The sequence below is a fragment of the Strix aluco genome, chromosome 5 (genome assembly GCF_031877795.1).
Source record: "Strix aluco isolate bStrAlu1 chromosome 5, bStrAlu1.hap1, whole genome shotgun sequence".
Taxonomy (NCBI): domain Eukaryota; kingdom Metazoa; phylum Chordata; class Aves; order Strigiformes; family Strigidae; genus Strix; species Strix aluco.
Window position 1 is genome coordinate 73,190,796 of NC_133935.1, and position 21,654 is coordinate 73,212,449.

At 38.1% G+C, this 21,654-nt stretch overlaps 1 protein-coding gene across 4 annotated transcripts in view; it reads right to left on the reverse strand.

Annotated features, from left to right (window-relative positions):
* Positions 1–316: 316 nt before the first annotated feature.
* The window catches only part of DUS4L (dihydrouridine synthase 4 like), a 39,339-nt gene continuing 18,001 nt past the window's right edge, over positions 317–21,654 (reverse strand). For all 4 annotated transcript variants that reach the window (XM_074827794.1, XM_074827791.1, XM_074827793.1 and 1 more), the window contains 6 exons: positions 20,209–20,309; positions 17,963–18,113; positions 13,318–13,453; positions 10,553–10,664; positions 2,753–2,853; positions 317–1,318 (listed from right to left, as the gene is read on the reverse strand). In XM_074827794.1, the coding sequence (XP_074683895.1) occupies positions 1,280–1,318; positions 2,753–2,853; positions 10,553–10,664; positions 13,318–13,453; positions 17,963–18,113; positions 20,209–20,309 (640 nt within the window). In that variant the 3' untranslated portion in view covers positions 317–1,279. The remainder of the gene's footprint in view (positions 1,319–2,752; positions 2,854–10,552; positions 10,665–13,317; positions 13,454–17,962; positions 18,114–20,208; positions 20,310–21,654) is intronic.

Here is a 21,654-nt window from a genome sequence, read left to right on the forward strand (position 1 = left end):
CAAATCTCCAGCGTCGTAGAATCTCTGAGAACACATTCTGTACTACTTCAGCAAGGATGAAGTATTTTTAAGAAAACATATGCATTCTTACTTAATATGTTAATATGCTTTATAGTACTTAGTATGTTTAAATTCTAAGCTGAACAAATCCTATTTCCAGAGCAAATCAAAACCACCCCTCTGAAGGAGGCTGTACTTCCAGGAAAAGTTAAGTATCACCGTGTTAGAAGTGTATTTTGTTCTTTGTGTATATACCTATTAACTCTGATGAGATACTACATTGGGAGAGATTTATGCAAATAAACCCAGAAACTCATGAACTTAAACAATCCCTTTAATATAACCAACACCTCCAACTTTCAAATATAAACTGGAACCAACAAAAGAGAAACTCAAAACAACTTTCTGAATGCCAAACAGGGCTTATGCAAAACAGCGCACATTTATTCGAGGTATCGTATCCATGAAAACAAAACAAAACAAACCCAACTATCTACATTTAAAAAGAATTTTTACTTAGCAAGGCAAAAGAAATTAGGTGGCACATACAGAGTAAACAGATGTAAACAGTGTAAAAATACAGAATGTTAATACCAACCAACCCAGAACTTTGGTTATGAAAACTGAAATAACCCAGTACATTAAAGAAAAATAAACCAGAGGCATGCAAAATATTATTTGTTAAAATACACTCATCCACGTGGCTAAGTGAAAGTCACAAGCTAGTGAGATGGATTTAGAAATGCAGTTTTCCTTCTTTCTTTATTTTCCTTAGATTGATTGTCATTCAATTTTCCACTGAAGTGGAATGGCTGATCAAAAGCTTTCAGCCTTCTTCAACCCACTGGTAACTGAATTTTTGAAGACTCCAAACAGATGTGGCAAAGGAGGTTTAGGTAACTGTGTTTTTATGATATAGTGTGATACACAAACTTGCCCAAATGCTACAGCAAATGGTGCATGATCTGTTACCATTCTGGAAGGCAAAAGCTGGGAGAAGTCATGTTGCTCCAGATGCAATTGAAAGATTTTAGAGTTTCTCCTCACAAGAGCAGTGACAAACTCGATGGTAAACTGGGTAAACCACTTAACATTCTATTTGCAACACAGAATATTTTGGCAACCAAGATATATTAGAGGAATCTGAGTAGTGACCTGCAGTGCATGTGCTTTTCAAAAAAATCAAGTTTTGTTTCAGATATGCATCAGGAGCCTAAACAGCACAAGGCTTTTCACACTGAAGCAGCAACTGTACCAATGCCATCCATCTTAGATGCACCTACAGGTCCTTACGGTCTTCTGCTTCATTTAAACTGTCCTGAAAAGAGACAGATTAAAAATAATTTTTCATGTTTGGCAAGATCAGAACTTGACTCCAGATGCCATATTTTGCCCCCTTGCAGTCATATTTAATTTGTTCACTATACACCCTTCAAAGTTGTAGTCCCATCAATACTACCCCACATAACACGTGTGCTTCTGATCCTAGTACAGTTACAGCCATGCAGCCTGCTTCTGCACTCCGCTCACGCTACAGGTGATCTGTGCAAACTCAGCTAAAAACTTTTTCTGCTATCAACTGTGATTTATCCTTATGAGCTGCATCCACTGTGTGGTCAGTACCTTCTGTTCTTTCCATTCAAAGGTAAACACAGAAAACTGTAAGGATATGTGTTCTAGACCACAAGACTGTTAGAAATGCAGCAGGACTACTACGGCTCGTTGCACAGGGAAGCACAACAAAGACAGGACATGCATGGTGGTCTTAATCTGAACACAGAGATTAGTTGAGCAATCTCTGTATGAGTATAAGGTGAGGCTGGGAATCAGTAAGCGGCTTCACAGAGTACAGGAAAAAGATTATAACCAGCTCAAATTTGCTTTTTAAAAATTTTTGTTAATACAGGACCAACAAACGGCTCTTCCTGAAAAGCAAGTCACCATAATTTTAACATCAATAATATATTTTCTCCCAAGACCATTACTTGTAAACAGGCTAAGTTTCATTTTTATTGAATTTTGGTTGAATTCTGAGACAGACGTTAGGCATGGAACATACAAATACCCATCAGACAACTTAAAGAACAGGCAGGGCTCCCAGTTCTACCAGAAATAATTACCATATATATTATGGGTATTCTAGTCATGCACATATGCAAACCCAATCAAACAGCTAATTCGGCTTTTGCTTGATATGCTTCTCTTTTTATTTTGTACTTCAGTTTGAATTTTTATAGTAGCCTGTTTTCAGCCTAGGCTGTTTGTTGGTTTTCTTGGGTTTTTTGTTGGTGGGTTTTTTTTTTTTTTTGTTCTTGCATATCAACAGTATTGCAACATTTATAATCCAGTATTGCAAAAGCGTGTTTAAAGAGCAAACAAAATAAAATTACTCTTATAAATGATGTATATACCACACACACACACACACTACTCCTATCATTTTCTTACAAGATTTCAGTTTGATCATCACATGCAAGACTATCTGAATTTTATTTCCCAAGTGACAGCAAAACTGAGTTTAACGATTTGTCACCTGAAGTACAAAAGAGAAAATGCTAATAGCTTTGCCATCCAGTCCTTGAAAACCAAAATTCTACTATTGTGATGAAGCTTAAGGAGTGCTGAACATTGTAACTTTATGCTATACTAAAGATTTTGGTAAATTCTCTTGCATAATAAATACTCAAGAAGCAGAATCTGGCTGGTACAATTTCAAATCATCATGCTCATATAGCAATCCAGAACCACCTACCTGAAGCCGCTCATATTCTTTCATCAGATTATCATATTCTCTTTTAAGGCCTTCAGACTGCTTTTTAACTGCAATCACTTCATTATTTGCCTTGTGGAGAGCTGTAAAATATAAGAATTAGCATTTTAACTATTATTTGTCTTCCTGCAGTTCTTTGGAGCCCTAGTTATGTACTAGGACTCCAATGCACTACACAATCCTTCCTCTAAAAAAGCTTAGATTTAACACAGAGCATCACATATGGACACAGGAAGAGGTGTGCAGGACAGGGACAGAAAGGGTCGGAAAGAGTAACTTGTGTTCATGAAGAGCAGCACAAGGAACAGGAAGGGGCTGTAAAAAACTAAGGGCAAGGCCAATAAACCGTTGACAGAGGTGACAAGTTACAAGGACTATAGTGTTCTGTCACACTGCAGAAGACAGTTCTAGAAAAACAAATCTTTACAACCTCAAAACCAAAACTGTCAGCCCTCTTAAAATGAAGAGGGCACTCGAACACTGGGAAAGATTTTAGCAAAGCAACTGAGGCCGTCTATAAAATGGGGGGGGGGAAGAGAAAGAGATAATACATTATTATAGGAGCACAGACCCCTCCTCTTCAGCCTGTTATATATTTTACCACACGTGAGTTAATTCATTAGAAGCATCACTTCATGGATGAGAAGGCAGAAATGATGGTGGTAGGATAGACAACTGTGAACAGGTTTTCAAGATGAGAAAAAGTAATTATTACTTACTGACAATCTCAATAGTAATAAACTGAGAGCATATTTGTGCTGCAGTACAAAACAGCCCAGGACTCCATAGGTGCTAATTTACAATGCAGGGTAAATCAGCATAAAGTTTCATAAAGCCATGACTTGTTATGTAAGCATTCAAGTAAGGTCATTTAGATATTTTTATATTCCTCTGCTATAGGTATCTCAGGTATCTTTATACTTCTCTGCTGTAGCACCACAGGCATACCCTAAAACTTGATTTATTCATGCTAAAACTGAGAAATGTTGTTAATGACCTATGAGGCTGCCTCACATAGCCATATTTAAAAAACAAATCTTGATGGTATAAATAAAAAAAGAAACATTTTCAATTTTCCTTGTTCCAAAAATGTGGATCTATCCTTTGACTGCGAGCTCCCTGAGACAGACTGTTCTTTCTCAGAGACCTCCAAGACACTCAGGAACTGCAACACATCTGTAAGATCCCGTTCTCAAAAGATAAGGAGCTAGATGTGTTTTTTGTTAAGCACCTAGCTACAAGCACTCTGGTCTAAACCACGTTTCTCTTTGGGTGCTAGCTCCTCAGTCATCAGGACACAAGAGATCTGACCACTCTCCTACATGCAAAAAGGAAGACGCCCTCCCCCAGCATTTCTGCTACTTTTAATTAAATAATTTGAATGTATAGATTCAAAATCATTCTCACTTTAGAAGTCTACAAGTGGTTTTCCAGTAATAGGACTTTTATCTAGCCTGAAATTCTGGTCTACTGAAGTTAATTGCACATATGTCTATTGAGTCCAACATCATCAAAAAATTCATCACATCTCTTTACATCCTTTCTTTCATTTCCATACTCTCACACAGATACCCTTCATCTTTTAATGCATTCTTCACAGCATCAATACAAAAAACACTTTCTAAAGCTTTTGGTATTTGGCATAACCATGATTTCCACACATCTGACAAGTCAAACCACATTGCACTTACTCTCTTCTCTGATCTTGCTACTGTTTAAAATATTCAACAGTAAAATTTGGAAATGACTCTAAAATAAACTTGTGACAATTTGATAAGCTTCTGAATTTTAAGCTGTAAACAAAAAAACATATGCATATGCCATTCTGCCTCTTCAAGAAACTGCCAATTAGAAAGCTGAATTTTGACTTTGATTAAACATTCTTACACGTAGTTATAGTAAAAATTAACAATATCTCATTTCTGAATAAGTCATAACTCAATGTTATTGATGTAATACTATTTAGCTATTTACAAGCAGCAGCACAGTACTTCACTTGCACCAAAAAATTACTTTATCTTTAAAACATGAACAAAATATCTAAAAGTATCTGCAAACCAAGAAAGCAAACAAGCCACTGCATTGTTTCAATGTTTTGACCAAAACAGATGTATGACAGGAATACCTCACCTAACCCTAGAAGATGAAAAAGCAAAGAACAGATTGTCCTTTCCACCTGTGTTGGCCATGGACAAAACAAAACCCCAAACCCAGACTCATTCCTGTTGGGGTCACACAATAAAAAGGAGCATCACATCTTTGACAACATGAATTCCCCTGTGTGTCAACTTCTCTGGATGTCTTCTCGTCAAGCAACAGAGACTGTCCATACATCACTGCTCAACTATTTTGCCATTGCGTGAATACTACAGTGCAGCCAAGTTGATCGTGCAGGTACGTTGTTTGTCATATGGATCGTATCATATGAACACTGATCCAGCAGAAAACAGAAGATCCTTTGTGCGCACAATACAGTCAGTTATTATTTCTGGCTTCCATCTGGCCTGTTACTTTGCCTCACAGGAGACAGAACAGCTGGACTGGCAGCAAGCAAAACCCAACAGCTGATTGTTCCTACCAAGTAAATGCATGAGCAGGCAGGCGGTGAAAATGCTGCTTCTATGTTAATGCTGCTTCTATGTTAATGCAACTAATGAGAGGAATAGTCAGTAAGTCCCAAAACTGGAATACAGCCTCAGTACTGTGAGAGATAGGCTATCCCTTTTCATTCCTTCCCTTCAAAGGAGAAAAAAAAAAAAAAAAAAAAAAAAAATCAACAAAACATTCTTACGGTAGTATATCAATGGAAGACATTTATGGAAAACTTTTATCTCTTTACACTTAATGTGTGACTGGAGGTCCATAAACCATTGTAACATGTACAGTCAGGGAGAAGTAGAGGACTTGTCCTTCCCTTACCACATTGTCTGTATCCTGTTTCAGGACAGACAGTTTACTTCCTCAAAGTCAAAGCAGGATGAGAAGTGGAATTGCTCTGAAGATGCTCCCACGGCCCAGTAGGAGTAGCATTTCTATTATCTTATTTCAACAAGAACAGAGAACCGAACAGTAAAACAAAACCAAACAGGAACAAAGGCAACCAATGACCCTTTGGGCATTTCCCTGCACAGCTGCTAGTCCTGGTCTGACTAAATCACTTGACTTACAGTGCTTGCTACTAAGAAAACGATCTGAAACTTAAATTAGCATTGCTCACAATACAAGTCTAAAACCCAAATGATTTGGACTAATTTAAGACTAAGAAAGATCCCTCTCTCCAAGCTGAGAAAGAGCTATTCACATTTAGGCACTGACAGGACAAGAGGTTTGCCAACAATTACGCTGTAAAGCTGGGAACACACCTCCAGTCAAGTAATTCCATACTAATTCTGAATTCTCTTCTTAAGATGTAATGGTCAGATAAAGTTTAAAAAAATTGCACACAAATTTGCTCCAAGTACCTTTTGCAACCTCAAATTAAATTCTGTTACAAAAGGGATGTTACAGTGTCTTCAGATGGTATAAACAGCACTGTATAACAAAACCATGCCTGCTGAATGCAGTGCCTTCAACTCCTGTTGCATGTGACATTGTGCAATGGCTCTCACCAAGGTTATGATCTCACCGTTAAAAAGTAAGTTTAAGCAAGATGGATTTTGTTTCTAAACCCCCCTCTGTCATTGGCTAAATAACGTGAGACTACCACCAATTCTTTTAACTTGTATCTCCTATTCCCAGCTTAAAAAAGAAAGCTAATAGTTTACTGTGGTGTTTTTTTGGTTTTTTTTTTTTTTTACTTACTCGTTTTTAAAAACTGGAGTGCTTCAGTGGAGCTCAACACAAATATAGTTTTCATACATGGCACTAGCCTGCCTTCCAAAACAAAGGCTGAGCTGAACTCTGCCTGGCAGCAACAGTTCTATGAAATGTATTTCCAATGTCTGTATTGTTTGTATCTTTCTACTACCTAGTAATCTTAGCATTTAAGTGAGAGTTTTACATCTGTACATGCATACTTCCTACAGTAGTCAACAATTAAAAGCTATTTCAAAACCAGCCTTCCACATGAATTGTTGCTTCCTTACTGTCTCCTACACTATGCAACCATGAAACAAAGAGCACTCATGACATTCTGTACACAAAACAAACCTTATTAAAGGATGCATGAAAGTTTCATCAAAATTTCCTCCTGCCCCGCTGTATGCCTATGACAACAATACATGAATAGAGAGTATTTTCAGAAGAAGTTGAACTAAAGTTCAGAAGCACGCAAATGACTGGTGAGTCAGTACACACTTCACCAAGTGAAATCCTAATAGCAGAGACAAAGAAATGGTCTCGTTCTGCTACAAGACTTGATCAATACTAGTTGTTCTGTATAAATTTCTGTTGTATAAATGAAGCTGTAGCCTTTACAGCTAGGACAGTTATCACCAAAAAAAATGACCTGAGATAGAAGGTGAAATAGTACAGCATTGCAGAAGTCTCCCTCCTGCCCGAAGGGTCCCATAATAACAAATGGACATTTAGCACATCAGCATTTCCACAGTGTGGGATCTGTGAGCGAGAAAAAAAACTTAATCCACCAAAAGTTCAGTTCCTGTCCCCAACCCAAGGACTGCTGTAAGGACAGATGCTTTATGAAACTTCTCTCAGACTCTGACCTCATGTCCAGTTGCAGTCAGTTTGGTTTTTTGTAGCTTTTTTGATAATTTCAAAACTATCAAAATTAAACAATATCATAGCATCTCTTCTTTTCCCAGAAAATTCCTATAGGTCTGAGACCAGCAGCCATACTGAGAGCCTTTAATTATCTAAATCAACATTTTGTTAAAAATATGTCTGATGTGCAGCAGGAGTAACATTCTCACATCTGCAATGGGTGCTCCTAGGAGTATGTATATTTATTTCTAGGTATCAGTGAGACATTTTTCATAATGCAAAGTGTATCAATAAAATACCATCTCCGAAGATTTCTAAACAGTCATGTTATTACACGTCCCGGTATGCTGAAAATGGATTTAGGCTCTGAAAGTGCTAACCCCACTGCTGGGTGCCCCAGCATGTGGGTGTCCAATAAAGTAGTGAAGAACTAGCCTCCTTTCCTTTACTTCCACAAAAAACAAAAAAAGGGCATCAAGGGGGATAGTAAAGTCAAGTCTGAAAAATAAAAGAAACTTGGCTGAAATCTTTTGTCGCGCATTTCCAACCTTTCCTCAGATTTTAGCAATTTCACCACTCAGTCTCTTTGTTCTGTATTTTCATTTATTCTCCTCATCTGCCCAGAGAACAGTAGGTGGCAAAATGTCTTCTTAATTTAGGATTTTACTTACTGTTAAGTGGATTAAAAAAAAAAAAAAAAAAAAAAGGGTAGACTGTGTTTCCTCTAAAAGGTAGAAAGCTGAACAACTAGAGATGAGTCTCCTGAAAGTCTGCAATAATCACTGTCTACACTATAATTTCAGTCAGAACTTTGGAAAGAGGAGACATACAGTATTTTTTCTGCCAGAAATTGTGAATACTGGATCAAAACCTTACAGAAAATTTGCATCTCCCCTGAAGTCAGAGCACTGATTTGATACTAAACTGCATTATTTAAACATTTAGGACTCCTCCTGGGTGCCACTCTATTTAGTTAACCCACCTTTCAACACATGGCCTAGTATAAAGTAATATATCACCCTATCATCATGCATAAGTAGCTTAACCAGACCAGAGCAATGGATATTTGAAACTGCTCCATGAAAAACATACTTGTTTTTTCCTCCAAGCAGCAAAAATCCCCAATAACCCCAACCAAACAAGAACAAAATCAAAATTTTTGAGTCTTATTGACACTATAGCTGAAAAAACCCCAAACAAACAAAAAGAAAACCCCAAAAACCAAACCAGCAAAGTTCTTTTTATACTAGTTTTGCCTTGTTACATTAAATAGATGACACCCACTAGTCTTCACTCCCTTCTCCCCCCAAATACCCCCAGAATTTCAGGGATTGGACTCTGGGTACACGAAAGAAAGGTTACTTTAGTCATGTGAGCTCAGTGGCATGAAACAAATTGTTAAAAAGAGGTAAAACAAGCTTTTCAATCTCAGCTTTGATTTTGTGTAATGCATTGCTCACACTTCGCAAGCATGAAACACAACATTCACCTGCTCAGTTACAGAAGTTTCAAAAAGAAAAAAACAGTAAATCTGATTCACATTAAATCTCTAATACTCCATAGAAAGCTGTGTCTACAGAAGTAGTTATCATCAAGTACTTTAAACTTTCTGGCTATAAGTTTGCTCAAAATAATGTGTAAGAAAACTTACAAAAAAATAAGATAGACATACCTTAACACCATCTAGCTGACCATGGTAATTAATGTAACCATGGGGTTTTCTGTTTTGGCAAGGAGGGGGATGGCATCAGGGGAAGGGTTGTAAATATTTTCCTATTCATTCCTTAGAAAGACCCTCTGCCCCACCTCCTCCCTAACAAAAGACTCAAGCATGCCTTAATTTATACATCTTTTGGACGGACAACAGCCCACCGGGAGAATGCAGCTGAAGCAGCATGTGGTAAATCTATTTATTCCTTAGCTTTCTCTAGCATTTCTGACTGAAAAGCTTACATTAATATTAGTGTTACATACCACCAGTTAGTTTAAATAAAACATATGCATTTAAGTTTTTCATTGATCCTGTCACTTCAAAGGCAGTTTCCCCCCCTTTCTTTAAGAAAACAGCAGGAGAAGGAAAACCCACAATCAAAACTGCCTCAGAATGTGAATTAATGAGACTCTCTATTTAAAGATTCTTGTTGCTTCAAGCCCAGCTGAAAACAGCTGTTCTAGAGTTCTTGTTCGTCTTCCCAGTGGACAATGAAAAATGATTCATTAAATATCTGTTGTTATTCTTACAGCTTTGTAGCAGTGCCATGCAATATGAAAGCAGGGCTATGTTTTGATGTCAACATGCTATCTGGTACCATGAAAATCTGTATTTTGTTACAGTCTGAATATCTGATTAATGCTTACAAGGTCACTGGCAGTGTTATCTTAAAAACACTCCTTTCAGCTGAGCAGGTGTTCATAAGCATGACACACCTCAACAGATCCCAAGAAGACAGAACCAAACAGGTAAAATCTGCTTCCATCTCAACTTGGGTTGTCAAGAAAGCAGTTTTGACAACCTAAAACTTAAACACGGAAGCTGCTAACAAAAGTATTATGTTACAAATTGCAAGGCATATTTCCTTGTAGACAGAAAAAAAGATTTTTTTAAAAAGAAGCTAACAATTCTGCTGCAGAAGATACATAAATTTATAATACTTTAGAAAAGTCAAGGACTTCTCTGCTATCTGACTGAAACCCCACTTTATAGAAAAAATGTCAACTGCATACTTCCTCATTTTATACAGGAAGAGTATCTGATATGTATGACATGAAAGATCAATCTGATTCCTACAGGCAACGTGGACTTGATTCCAGATCCTGGTCATGTCATTGACGAAGACAAGTCAACACCACTTAAATGTATCAGTTCAATTTGTTAACAATTACAATTTAACCAAGGTGTTCAAATGACACCATACACATTTTCATAATGAAAACATTTACTAAAATATGGGTATGGCAACGGCATGTTTTTACAGTTCCTAATCAAATGTGAAGAAACTCCAACCCAAGTGTTCTGTAAACTGATGAAGTTAATTAATGCTATACCTAGAATAGATTTGTGACATCCAGTGTTGAAATCATCTTTTTCTTAATTGCAAAGAAGTCCTAACCCATACGTACCATTCGATGTCTTCTGTAGCTCTACTTTCAAATGTTCAACTTCCTTCTTCAACATTTCATCAGTTACTTCTGCTGACTGTTTCTTTTTACTGCTTCCTTTTTCACTCAAGGCCTATTAAAAACCACAGTTACTATGACTAATTTTGTTTTCATTAGTCTGGCATTAAGGCCAAACAACCAGAGAATGCCAGCCTTGATCTTGCAAAGTGACAGGTTTTATCAAATGCCAACATGACACAGGCAGATACTCAGTCATTCTAGAAAAAAACCTCAGAATTAAGAAAAAAAAAAGGGGGGAAAAATGCTCAATGTTTTAATCTGATAGTAATGGCATACTTGTAGTAGTATAGCATTATCTGCTGTGTAAGAGTACTTTGTATCTCTGCATCAAGCCCACAACTTCTGTTTAGGTTATAAATGGCTTTCCCAGAAGACATACACTGGGACTGCAAGTGACAGAACACTGACATGTTTATATGCAACTTGTTCTAATAATTTATTCTGATTTAAATCATATAATACATCACAAATCTCTCCTTGTAGGTTTGCAGCTACTTCTTCAGTCTTCAGAATACCTCAATACCCAATTAGATTTCCACTGAAATCCAAAAAAACCCCAAAACATCTAGGAAAGGATTCAGGAAGACCCCTGTAAATACTAGACACAAGAGCAGTATACTCCCTGTACTCTGAAAATGTTGACACTGCTATACTTATGCACAATCTTATCATTAAGACAATTGCTATTGATGACAAAGTATCATACGTTAAGGATTAGACCCTCTAATTAGACCCTTTGCTCATATGGCCACTATTATCCAAACAAGCATCATCTCTGTTATGAAAATGACAAAAGAAGTGGTAAAAGCTTAATGGGAAAAAGAAAAGTAGAACAACTGAGATGAACAGCTGTTAGGTGAACTGGTTATATCAGAGCTTACTGGGCACAGGTGAGAGAAGAGAGGAAAGATTACTTTAGGAAGAAGGAAAGAAAGACTGGTAAACAATCCAAAGAGCTGAAGAAAGGTTTCCAGAAGCTATTTAACCAAAGAGCAGAGACTGCATTTGAATGCTGGTAGTAAAACCATAGCAAATTTTTCATTAAATTTGCCACAGATCGCCTCCTTTACTTTGTGCTCACCTCTTTCTATTAATATACAAATAGTTATTTCTGTAAACTTTTATCTTAAGTCCTGTGCTCCATGGAACCTCTAAACAGGAGACGGCACACACCTAGAACACTAGAGTAAACTTACAGTATTTCTACTTACAGCCAATGCCCTATATGCAATTGCTCTTGCCACTCTCTGATGGTGGAATGAAGCACGCTTGTAAATGAACACAAATGCAGGGGCCATGCCACAGAGGAACCCAAGTCTCTATAAAAATAAACCAATTCTGAACACTTTGCATCTCCAGCACAGTGGAGATCCAGCCACAGCATGCTGACTGTACCTGTTGCTACCACTGTTTCTGCAAACCATGCAATCAAACACACAAATAGGAACGGACAGGAACACAGATTCCAGTTTCTGCCTATCACTTACAAGCAGCTAAGAGAATGTGTTGCTAAGAGAATGCAAAAGCAGAACAAAAAGAGGACTTTTGGCCAAATCCCAACAGGACAGAGAAAAAAAAAGTGTACCAGTAGTATGCAGTAGAGAGACAAATTCCATGGCTGAGGGAGGGATTCTGGACCATTTTGACAAAATACCAAATCCCCAAATTTTGGAGTAATTTAATACCTGTGAAATACTCAACAAACACTCTAGTGATCCTTGTTTTATGACACCTCTCAGACAACTGGGATTTTTTTGCGTCCCTTCTAGTACTTTTTGTCCAGAGTCTGTTCTCTTTGAAGATTTATTTAAAAAAAAATAAAATACAGTGCTGGTAACCATAGACACTGATCCAGACAAACTGAAAGGAAACCTGTACACACCTGCAGTGAATTTTAACAACATGCCAGACTGAAGAATACTGTAAAATCTTCATACCCTGGATATCTGCACTCTATCTTATGGTTCAATCTCTTCCAACAGAAGTCAAACTAACCAATTATGAGAAAAGATTTCATACGTTTATTATCTTTGCCAACTTTCCTTCCTGCATACAACTGTATACTGAACTACAACGGACAGATCATAGCTTAACCTTCTCCATTCTTCTCATAAAAATAACATATCTTTAGTCCATTGGTGGTTCTTTTAAGTAAGAAACTTTCGGTAATACCCTCATTAATACTACGGTAGTGCCTTAAAGGAACATATTAGGCTGACCCACCATAAAAACAAATGCAAGAATACAAAATACAATAAATACAGAAGACCAATTTTACAAGTTAGAAAAGACATTTCAGAACTGAAGCAAATCCTGCTTAGAACAGCTATGTTGTAGGCTTTTCCGTACCGGACTGCTATAGCCCTAAACAGCCAACTGTTTAGGATAAAAAGAACAAAATTTGTGTCTCCCTCTACTTTGCTATGATTAAATTCAGAGACATATTTTAAGAATATTACTACTTTGATAAAATTTGTACTGGAAAGATAGAACTTCATTTATTTGGATTACTTTAGTTTGTTAATAAAATGCTACTGAAATTTTTTTTCAGTACTCTGAATTACGTATTGTAAGAACATTGTTCTTCCTTTTTCCACCAGAAGAAAAAAAAATGAACAAACATTATTCAGTAGCAAACCATCCCCAGAGTATTTTGTACCAACGACTTGCTGTGTAAGAAAATAACTAAAAAAGTTCAAAGATACCTCCTGCAGCCTTTCATTCTCGGCCATGTATTTTTTGGCTGCTTCAGTAGCATCGTTTACTTGCGTTTCCAGAGCTGCATGAGATGCCATCCCTTTTGCCAACTGAGTAAGAAGCGTAACAGTACGTCTCAGTACACTAGTGGAGAAACACAGTGAACAGCACAAATGAAAAAAAAAAAATTAACAAAACCCAAAACAACCCCTTTTATCTCTCTCTGCATTGAATGTGAAAACAAAACCATAAGAGGACTATTTAAGCACCTGAAGGGAAACATCCAGGCTCACTGATGATAAACAATAGTAAAATAAGAGACTGAAAAAGTTTTCATCCATCAAAAAAAATCTGTTTTGATGCAGAACCTCCCTCCTCCCAAAAACCCACAGCTGTTAAGGGGTAAGAGACCTGCTTGCTTAAAGGCTGAAATACTGTTACATGACCTACTGTTTTAAACAGGATGGACGTCTGAATACAAGACCCAAGTAACACATTATGGTAATGAGTATAATGCAAAAAAACCCAAACCCACAACTTTATAGAAGAATAAAACTAGCAACGTGAGCACATTTATCTTCAAAAAGTACTCTGTCAACACTCTATAAATCAGAACATGCATGTCAGCACTTATACAGCACCTCAAATCTAAGCTTTGCAAATACCTTCCTTGATTTGACCTAGTGATTGCCTCTTTGCATCGCTACCTTCATTATTCAGTCTCGGAGTCTTTCAAAGCAGTATGTTGCTGAATCAAGGAAAGGCCAAAGCAACACTGAATTAAATTAATTCCTGTAATATAACTATGCAGCTGCTCTTCAAAAGAAATTTGAAAATCCATGTAATTGGCTTTTTCATAACTGAAAGCATATTAATAGACCTTTTGGCTTTCAAGGTAAGCCCTCCTCCCTGCTTTTTAATTGAAAGTTCATTTTCCTGCTTTTTTTTGGTTTTAATGAAAAAGTTAAGGTATCATTACTTTTCCAAGGGTTAGTATGTTTTACTATTGCTTATTAATTTGTAGATGCAGCAGTCAGGAGTTGGTAAAACATCATTACTAAAGCAGAATCACAGAATCACGTAGGTTGAGAGGCTTCCAGAGGTCATCCTGTTTAAGCTCCTGGGCAAAACAGGGACAGCTCGAGCAGAGGGCTCAGAGGCTTGCCCAGCTGACTTCCCACCGTCTCCAATGACGCAGATTCTACTGTCTTTCAGGGTCCTTGTTCCAGTGTTTGACCACTCCTGATCGTAGAAAAGAGTACTTTTTACTACAAGTCAGAATTTCCCAGGCCTGTTGCCTCCTGTCATTCCTGTGTGGATCCACTGAGAAGAGCTGGCTCCATCTTCTCTATATCCTACCACTGGATAGCTGTACAAAGCAACAGGATCTCCCTTCAATGTCTCTTTTTCTAGCTGAAGCCAAGCTCTCTCATCCTCTTCTCATACACCATGTGTTTCACTCCCATGCCTTCTTGGCACCTCAGTGCAGTACTCCAGTATTTTGGGGAGTCGAAACTGGACACTGTCCTGCAGATAAAGGGGAATAACCACTTCTCCTGACCTGCTGACTTACAACCTTGCTATTACAGCTCAATACATGACTGGCTGTCTACCAGGATCCCCAGGTCCTTTTCTGCAAAAGTGCTTTCTACCCAGCCAGCCAGTCTGTCCCTGGCCTAGATCCTGCACATAGCTATCCTATAAGATGTCGGACTTTGCATTTGCCTTTCTTGAACTTCATGAGATTTCTGGCAGCATAGTTCTGCAACCTGTCTAGCAGCCCTGCCCTCCAAGATATCAACCACTCTGATTTGGTACTGTCTGCAACTTGCTGAAAGGACATTCAATCCCATCATCAATGGTGTTAATAATTAAACAGTGTTGAGCCCATTACCAATCCCTGAAGGGCACCAGCTGGAATTTGCATTACTATCATCCTTTGATCCCAAAGGCCCAGGGAATTTTCCACCCACTTTTTTCTCCACTTCTCCAGCCCACATCCCTCCACAGTTAGTTTATCAGGATACCACAAGAGACTATGTCAAAGGCCTTGCTAAAGGAACACAACATCCACCACTCTGCCTTTTATCCACACAGCAGGTCATCTCATTGCAGAAGGCAACAGGGATGATCAGGCATGATCTCCCCTCAATAAATCCGTGCTGGTTTAACTCATTGTATCCTTCATGTTCCTGGAAATGGCTTTGAGTTAATACTTGCTCCATAACCTTTCCAGGGAGGTGAGGCTGCCTAGTTTCTAGTTCCCTACATCCTGCTTTTTGTCCTTCTTGAAGGCAGGTGCAGTGTTTGCCTTTCTGCAGTCACCAGGATCCTCCCCTGACCACCATGCTCTTTCAAACATAAAAGAGTACAGCCTTGCAATGACATTGTCCAGCTCCCTCTGCGTGCAAAGATGCATCCCATCCTAGAATGCCACGGACTAGTATATGCCCAGTCTGCTTAAGTACTCTCCAGCTGCACCTTCCACTACTGCGGGTAATGTTACATTCCCCACCAACAATCCTAGAAGGCTCAGAGAATTGGGAGGCCAAAAGCAGAGCTTACCAGTAAGAAACAGTGTAATGTAAGGTTGGTAATGAGACACTCAATTCTCATTCTTTTCCATATCCTTTGTCATTTGGTCCCCTGCCCAGCTGAGCAGTGGGCCCATGTTTTCTTTAGCTTTCCCATTGTTTTCAGCCCTTCTCATCCCTCTCTGGTTCAGCATGGGGTAACAGAGGGCCAGACAAGCCTTGGCAGGGTCTCCACATCTCCCAAGACATCCAAGTCAGATTAGCAGACGGGTGCCTCTGTCCTAACCAAGGGACAGTCTCTGGTAACTACGACCCTTCTCCTTTCTGTGCAGGCAGTTGGTTGATGAAAGCTCAGCTAGCCCCAATACTTCCACTGACAGATCATCTTCCTCACTTGTACCCAGTGTTCTGCAACTGCCGAACCACAGACGGAGAAGAGCTTTTGTTGTATTGCCAGAAGTGAAAAGCTTCCAGCCTCCTCCATTTTGAGAATCTCCATCTACTACTCTTCTGGAATTCTCCTATTGGCTGATGCACTAAAATGAACAAGAACTGATCCAAAGAATGAACTAGGGGCATCCAAGTACCCATTCACACCTACATGTGGTCCTAACTTGGTTGGGTGATGGTAGCCACAGCATAGGATAAGGCAACCCAAGGAATACTTTTTCTCCCTTCTTTGACAGACATTACACCTGTTTAATGGATAAGCAAAACAGCTCTACTAAGAAAGGTCCTTTGATCTAGCCACTACTGTAGTAGTATTTATTTCTTCTAAATTTTGGTGAAAGGCCAGTAGCCCAAAAAAGGTCTTAAGCAAACCTCTTCAAAAGCAGAACTTTTATCCACAATAAAATCCAATAGGGCCAATTGACAAGTTTTCTTCCTTGAAAAACAAGTGGGAGTAGGATCCAGGGGGACCAGCTTCCAACTCTTGTGTAGGACACAATCCAGCTATTACTCTCTTGGAGCAGAAATCACAAACACATTTGTGCATATTTACTTAGCCTTTCTGAAGGAAGACAAATAACACGATGCATTCCTATCATTATTGTGCAAGGTTACAGCCACCTTTGGTTTTTTCCAAAGTTTTCCTGCTCGGGTTTCATACAAATTTTTCCTTGACACTTCTTCATGTACAATGCTCCTCAGTGATCAGCTAAAATGGCCATACATCACTCCAAGGGGAAGAGGTTTGTCAGAAGTCTCAGTGATTCCAGGCATTTCCTTGTTCTGTGTTCCTCTTGCGTATCTAGGCAATGTGAAGCAGCTCACTGAAGGCTCTCAGAAGAGGGCCAGCATTCTCTGTCCAATGTCACCATAAAAACATACAAATAGGAAATTGTCTGACCAACATGTGTTTCCATTCACTCACATTATCTGTGTCCAATTACTTCATGTGCTTCTTGACCAACTGAGATCTGCAGGTTGTCATGGCTACTACTGTGAGGATTCACAGGTAGTCCTGGCTGCTACTGCTGGGCAGTACAGAACTGTCATTTCTGTTACTCTGTTTTATTAGCTGTACTGAAACATTCTGAAAGGGATACCGCACTTAAAATCATACCATCATAGTAGGCTGGTTGCCGCAACGTGCTTGATATGAAATAATATCTGAAACTTTCCTCGGAAGCCAGAACATTATTCTACAGTTCCTAACTTTGAGCTTTAGACGAAGTGGTTCAAGTCACACTCAAGCTTTGCTTCTCAACACAGCAGGATGTAATAATACCAGCTTGCAGCATATTAAGATTATTTCAACAGTACTTCAGTTTTTGAGATTTTTTTATTCTAGTTTTCTGTGTTCAAAACAAACAAAACATAGGGCATAAGTTTAAGGAAGGAAATGAGTATTCCCTGAAGAAACTTCTCTCCTGCAAAATGTTTTCTCAAGCATTCAAAATGTTTCTTTCCATGTGTTGCTAACATCCTTTCAATCTTCAAACATTTGTAAGATATTATCTTCCCCGATCTTACTTGCCTCATAGCCAATCTGCTCACACTTAATTCTTTAATCTCTTGAAATCATCCTTCTGATCTTTTTTATAGTCGCATTACTCTGTGCGACAGTTCCTGTAAGAAACATGCTATGTAGAAATTACAAAAGTGTTATACTTACAGCCAAAGAAACAAGGAAAACCCTGAGAGATAGAGGTTTCTTTGTGATCGGAATAGTTTCATCTGAATATGATCAAAGGCATTGGTATTGACATTTGCAGCCCTTTCATTCACATGAACGGCCGAGTACTTCCTGACTTCTCTAACAGCATCTGCAAACAAAACCAGTTTGTTCTTACTCACACCTGTGGGTATGCATGTACGATAAATCAGACATAGTACTAGAAATATGTATTTGGACTTTCTGCTCAGCAAACAGGCATAGGAAACAGTGACATCACTTATGTTATCCATACATTTTAAAGGTAGGTCCTGACAAATCACAGAAGCGATAGGACACATTTCCAGAGATACACCAAACCACTGCCCAAAACATGCTTGAACAGTCATTTCCAACACCTGCACCCAGCCACCAGAGATCAGGCAAAAGCTACACAAGCTACATATGTTACCAGAGACCCTACAGACAGGGTCAAAATGTCACTGTTGACAACTGAATTAAAATCCAGCCAGTGGACAAACAGTGAGAAAACAGAAAGAGAAGAGAAAAAGAAGAGATGCCTCCTGAAGGATTTGCCTCATATGGCATTTGTTACATAAGCATTTTAGTAATGACAGAAGTGTCTACTTTATGCTTGAATCACAGAGGGAAAAAATTATTTCTACAACATCCATCAAAATCAGAAGACTGCAGTAACACAGTGTTGAACATAAACAGAACAGAGGGTGTAAGCTACACCTCAGCTTTCTTTCATCTGCCTTTCATCCATCTTTCAGCTTCCTTTCATCCGTCATATACTCCTGATATTTCTGCAGAAGGGCCAACACTCTGCCAAGACTTTTCAAAGGACAAGATAATTAATTAGGACTTACATCCACATAAAACCAAAACCTAACCCAGTTAAGAGTTCATATTGCAATCTGTAAACTTAAAATCATCATACATACTTAAGGCCAATACAGCACCTAAAGTCTCCTCCTGCACATGAACAAAATACTAATTTCATTACACATCATCAGTTCTTGCAGAGTATTTGGGCCACTTGTTATTTAATTGCTGCTGCATTTATCTAAGCAGACAAAACCAACTCCAAAAAAATGCACATGTGAATAACATCACCTATGATTGTCTCTTTTATATTCATAAGTTATTTAGAAGGAAAAAAAAGATCTGAAGTGAAACTTCAAACAATGCAACTAAGACCAGACAAAAGTCCATATCCCTGTGCTACAGGAAGATTCTAGTCCTGCAGTAAGCTATCACCTTATGCTGTGGGGCACCATCACTGCTTTGCTTTAGCCTAAATCTATCTTTCCACAAAATCAATGCCCATCACCAACTCAAAAGCAAACTTTGGTCAAAGTTTTCGACAGCAGTTCAAAAGACTAAATGAAATCCATCAGTTCTCAATCTAAGCCATTTACAGAAGGATCTACTTCTACGAGTAATACTAAAGATCTAATATTTGCATTTCCAGTACTTTTTAAAATATTCGGAATATAGTGTTGCAGTCTAGTCTGACTTTTTTTATATATCCAGTGCATCTATATATTTCTCTCAGCAGACAACAAAACCATACATTTCTTCTTTGTATTTAAGGTAGCTTGGAATTAAACAGCATTTTCATTGTAAGGCACTAGAAACACTTGTATCCATGGAGGAGAACTACTTCTATCACTGAAATACAGGAAATACCACACAAAGCAGTCAGGACAGACATTAAATGAAATTAGTCAGGCATATACGGTCATCATTCAAGCTCTAATTTCACTAAAGCTTTACTCCTACTTGATACACCTTAGGATCTACTCATAGCAAAGGTAGCCAACATCTGTTTTGTATCTGTGCTGAGCAAAAGTACTCAAACAGCCCAGTGCTTTGATATATTCTCCTGGTCTTCTATTTCAACAGCAACCAAGAGAAAGAGTGCCATCTACTGCATATTGTGCAGCTCAGCCAAATTCTGGTATCAAACACTTCAAGTTCATTTACCTGTGTAAGAAAGTGAAACCAAGCAGCAGCCTAGACCAAGCTTTATTTTTCCTTCGCATTCACTATTATAGTACTATTGCATTTGGATTCCCAACACAGATGCAGTATAAGCCCTCTCCTCTTCCTCTGTTGTAGAACTTTTAATCAAATTAGCTGGCACACATTAGTCTTGAATTCTTTCAGTTACTCTACTACCATGAACTCCATACACCAGGTTTTTTTCTGCATTTGTTCAGAAATTATTTAACACTTACCAAGAAACAAGACGATGAGTAAAACTATTATTGTAAGAAACATCTTGTTCCAAAAAACTGCCATTTTGCTCCATAGAGGAATCATAAAAATCTTCTGCCATCTGTAAAACAGCATTGTGTTATTCAAAAGTAATTAAACACTAAAAGAAGAGCATAATAACCTCACAGAAGAGAGCCTTGTTATTGATATGAGACTGATGTAAGGTCTCTAAACAGCTGCTTTAATTGCAATATAATTTATGTATACGTAACTTTTCCAACAACCCAACTTGTTTGTCTTTTTGTTTGTTGTCAATACAAAGATGGTTTACCTTGAAAACTTCTCACATGATAGCAGGTACTCTCCAGATGCATGTTATTTTAGCTTTTACTTTGGCTAGCATTGCTTTGCATTCGGTGCTGTCTACAATAAACTCAGGGATGGGTTAATGACTGTAGAACCCATTCCATCATTTTTATTTCTATCCACTTACATCCCCCATTGCCAAATAAAATACCTCCAGAAATTAACATAATCTCTACCACCCTTCTTCGAAGGCTCATCTTTTACACTGCTGAGTCTGCATAACTATAAAGTACAAGGATTGTTATTACATTCTAACTTGCAAACTACAACAAAAGGACAAGTCTCATGTTTATATTTTGTCAAGGCTTAAAACCTCTTTCAGGAGCATAAATTTGTTGGCTATGGAAGCAAATTCAGAGGCCCAGTGGTGGTGAAGACCATTTTTTTTCCATTTGTTTAAACAATCAATTGCCTATTCAGTATTACTGCGTGGAGGATTCTTCAAGAATTCATGCTTGCATCACAAATGAAAAACATCTCAAATGAACTGAAACCCACAGGAGACAACAACAGAGCACCTACTTGTCCTTTGCTGCAGGTTAGAATCAGTGCTACTGCACAAAAGAAGTAATACCTACTTATGTCAATTAAGGATGTAACACAGGCATGCTGGGCACCGCCTGATTATGTCAGGTAAAACTTTCAACTTGTGTTAAGAGTATTTACATTTTCCACAAACTCTTAAAATTTGTCCTTTAACAAAGTAGTTTCCAACCTACTATGAACCTAATTTAAATTAGACTGTAGCATCATCTCCAATGGTTAATTCTGGTTCTGCACCAGAAAGAATTAAAATGTTTTAGCATTGTATGTGCAAAAACCTAATTTAAATCTTTTAGTATAATCTGAATTCTTTATAGCAGACAGCCATAGGCCCTATCAACCAAAAAGCTTACTTTAACAAAACCAAGCTACCACTGAACCAAAGTCACCTTGCTAACTCTTTACACATGCAATTATCCAGGTTTCATACTGATCTCCACTTAAGAAGAGATTCTACGAGGTATGACCTTAGACCAACTATACTGCCAAGTGATATTCAGGCTAAAAATAAGATCTCTTTATTGCAAAGTCTCCCTATGTCATATTTTAATGCTTAT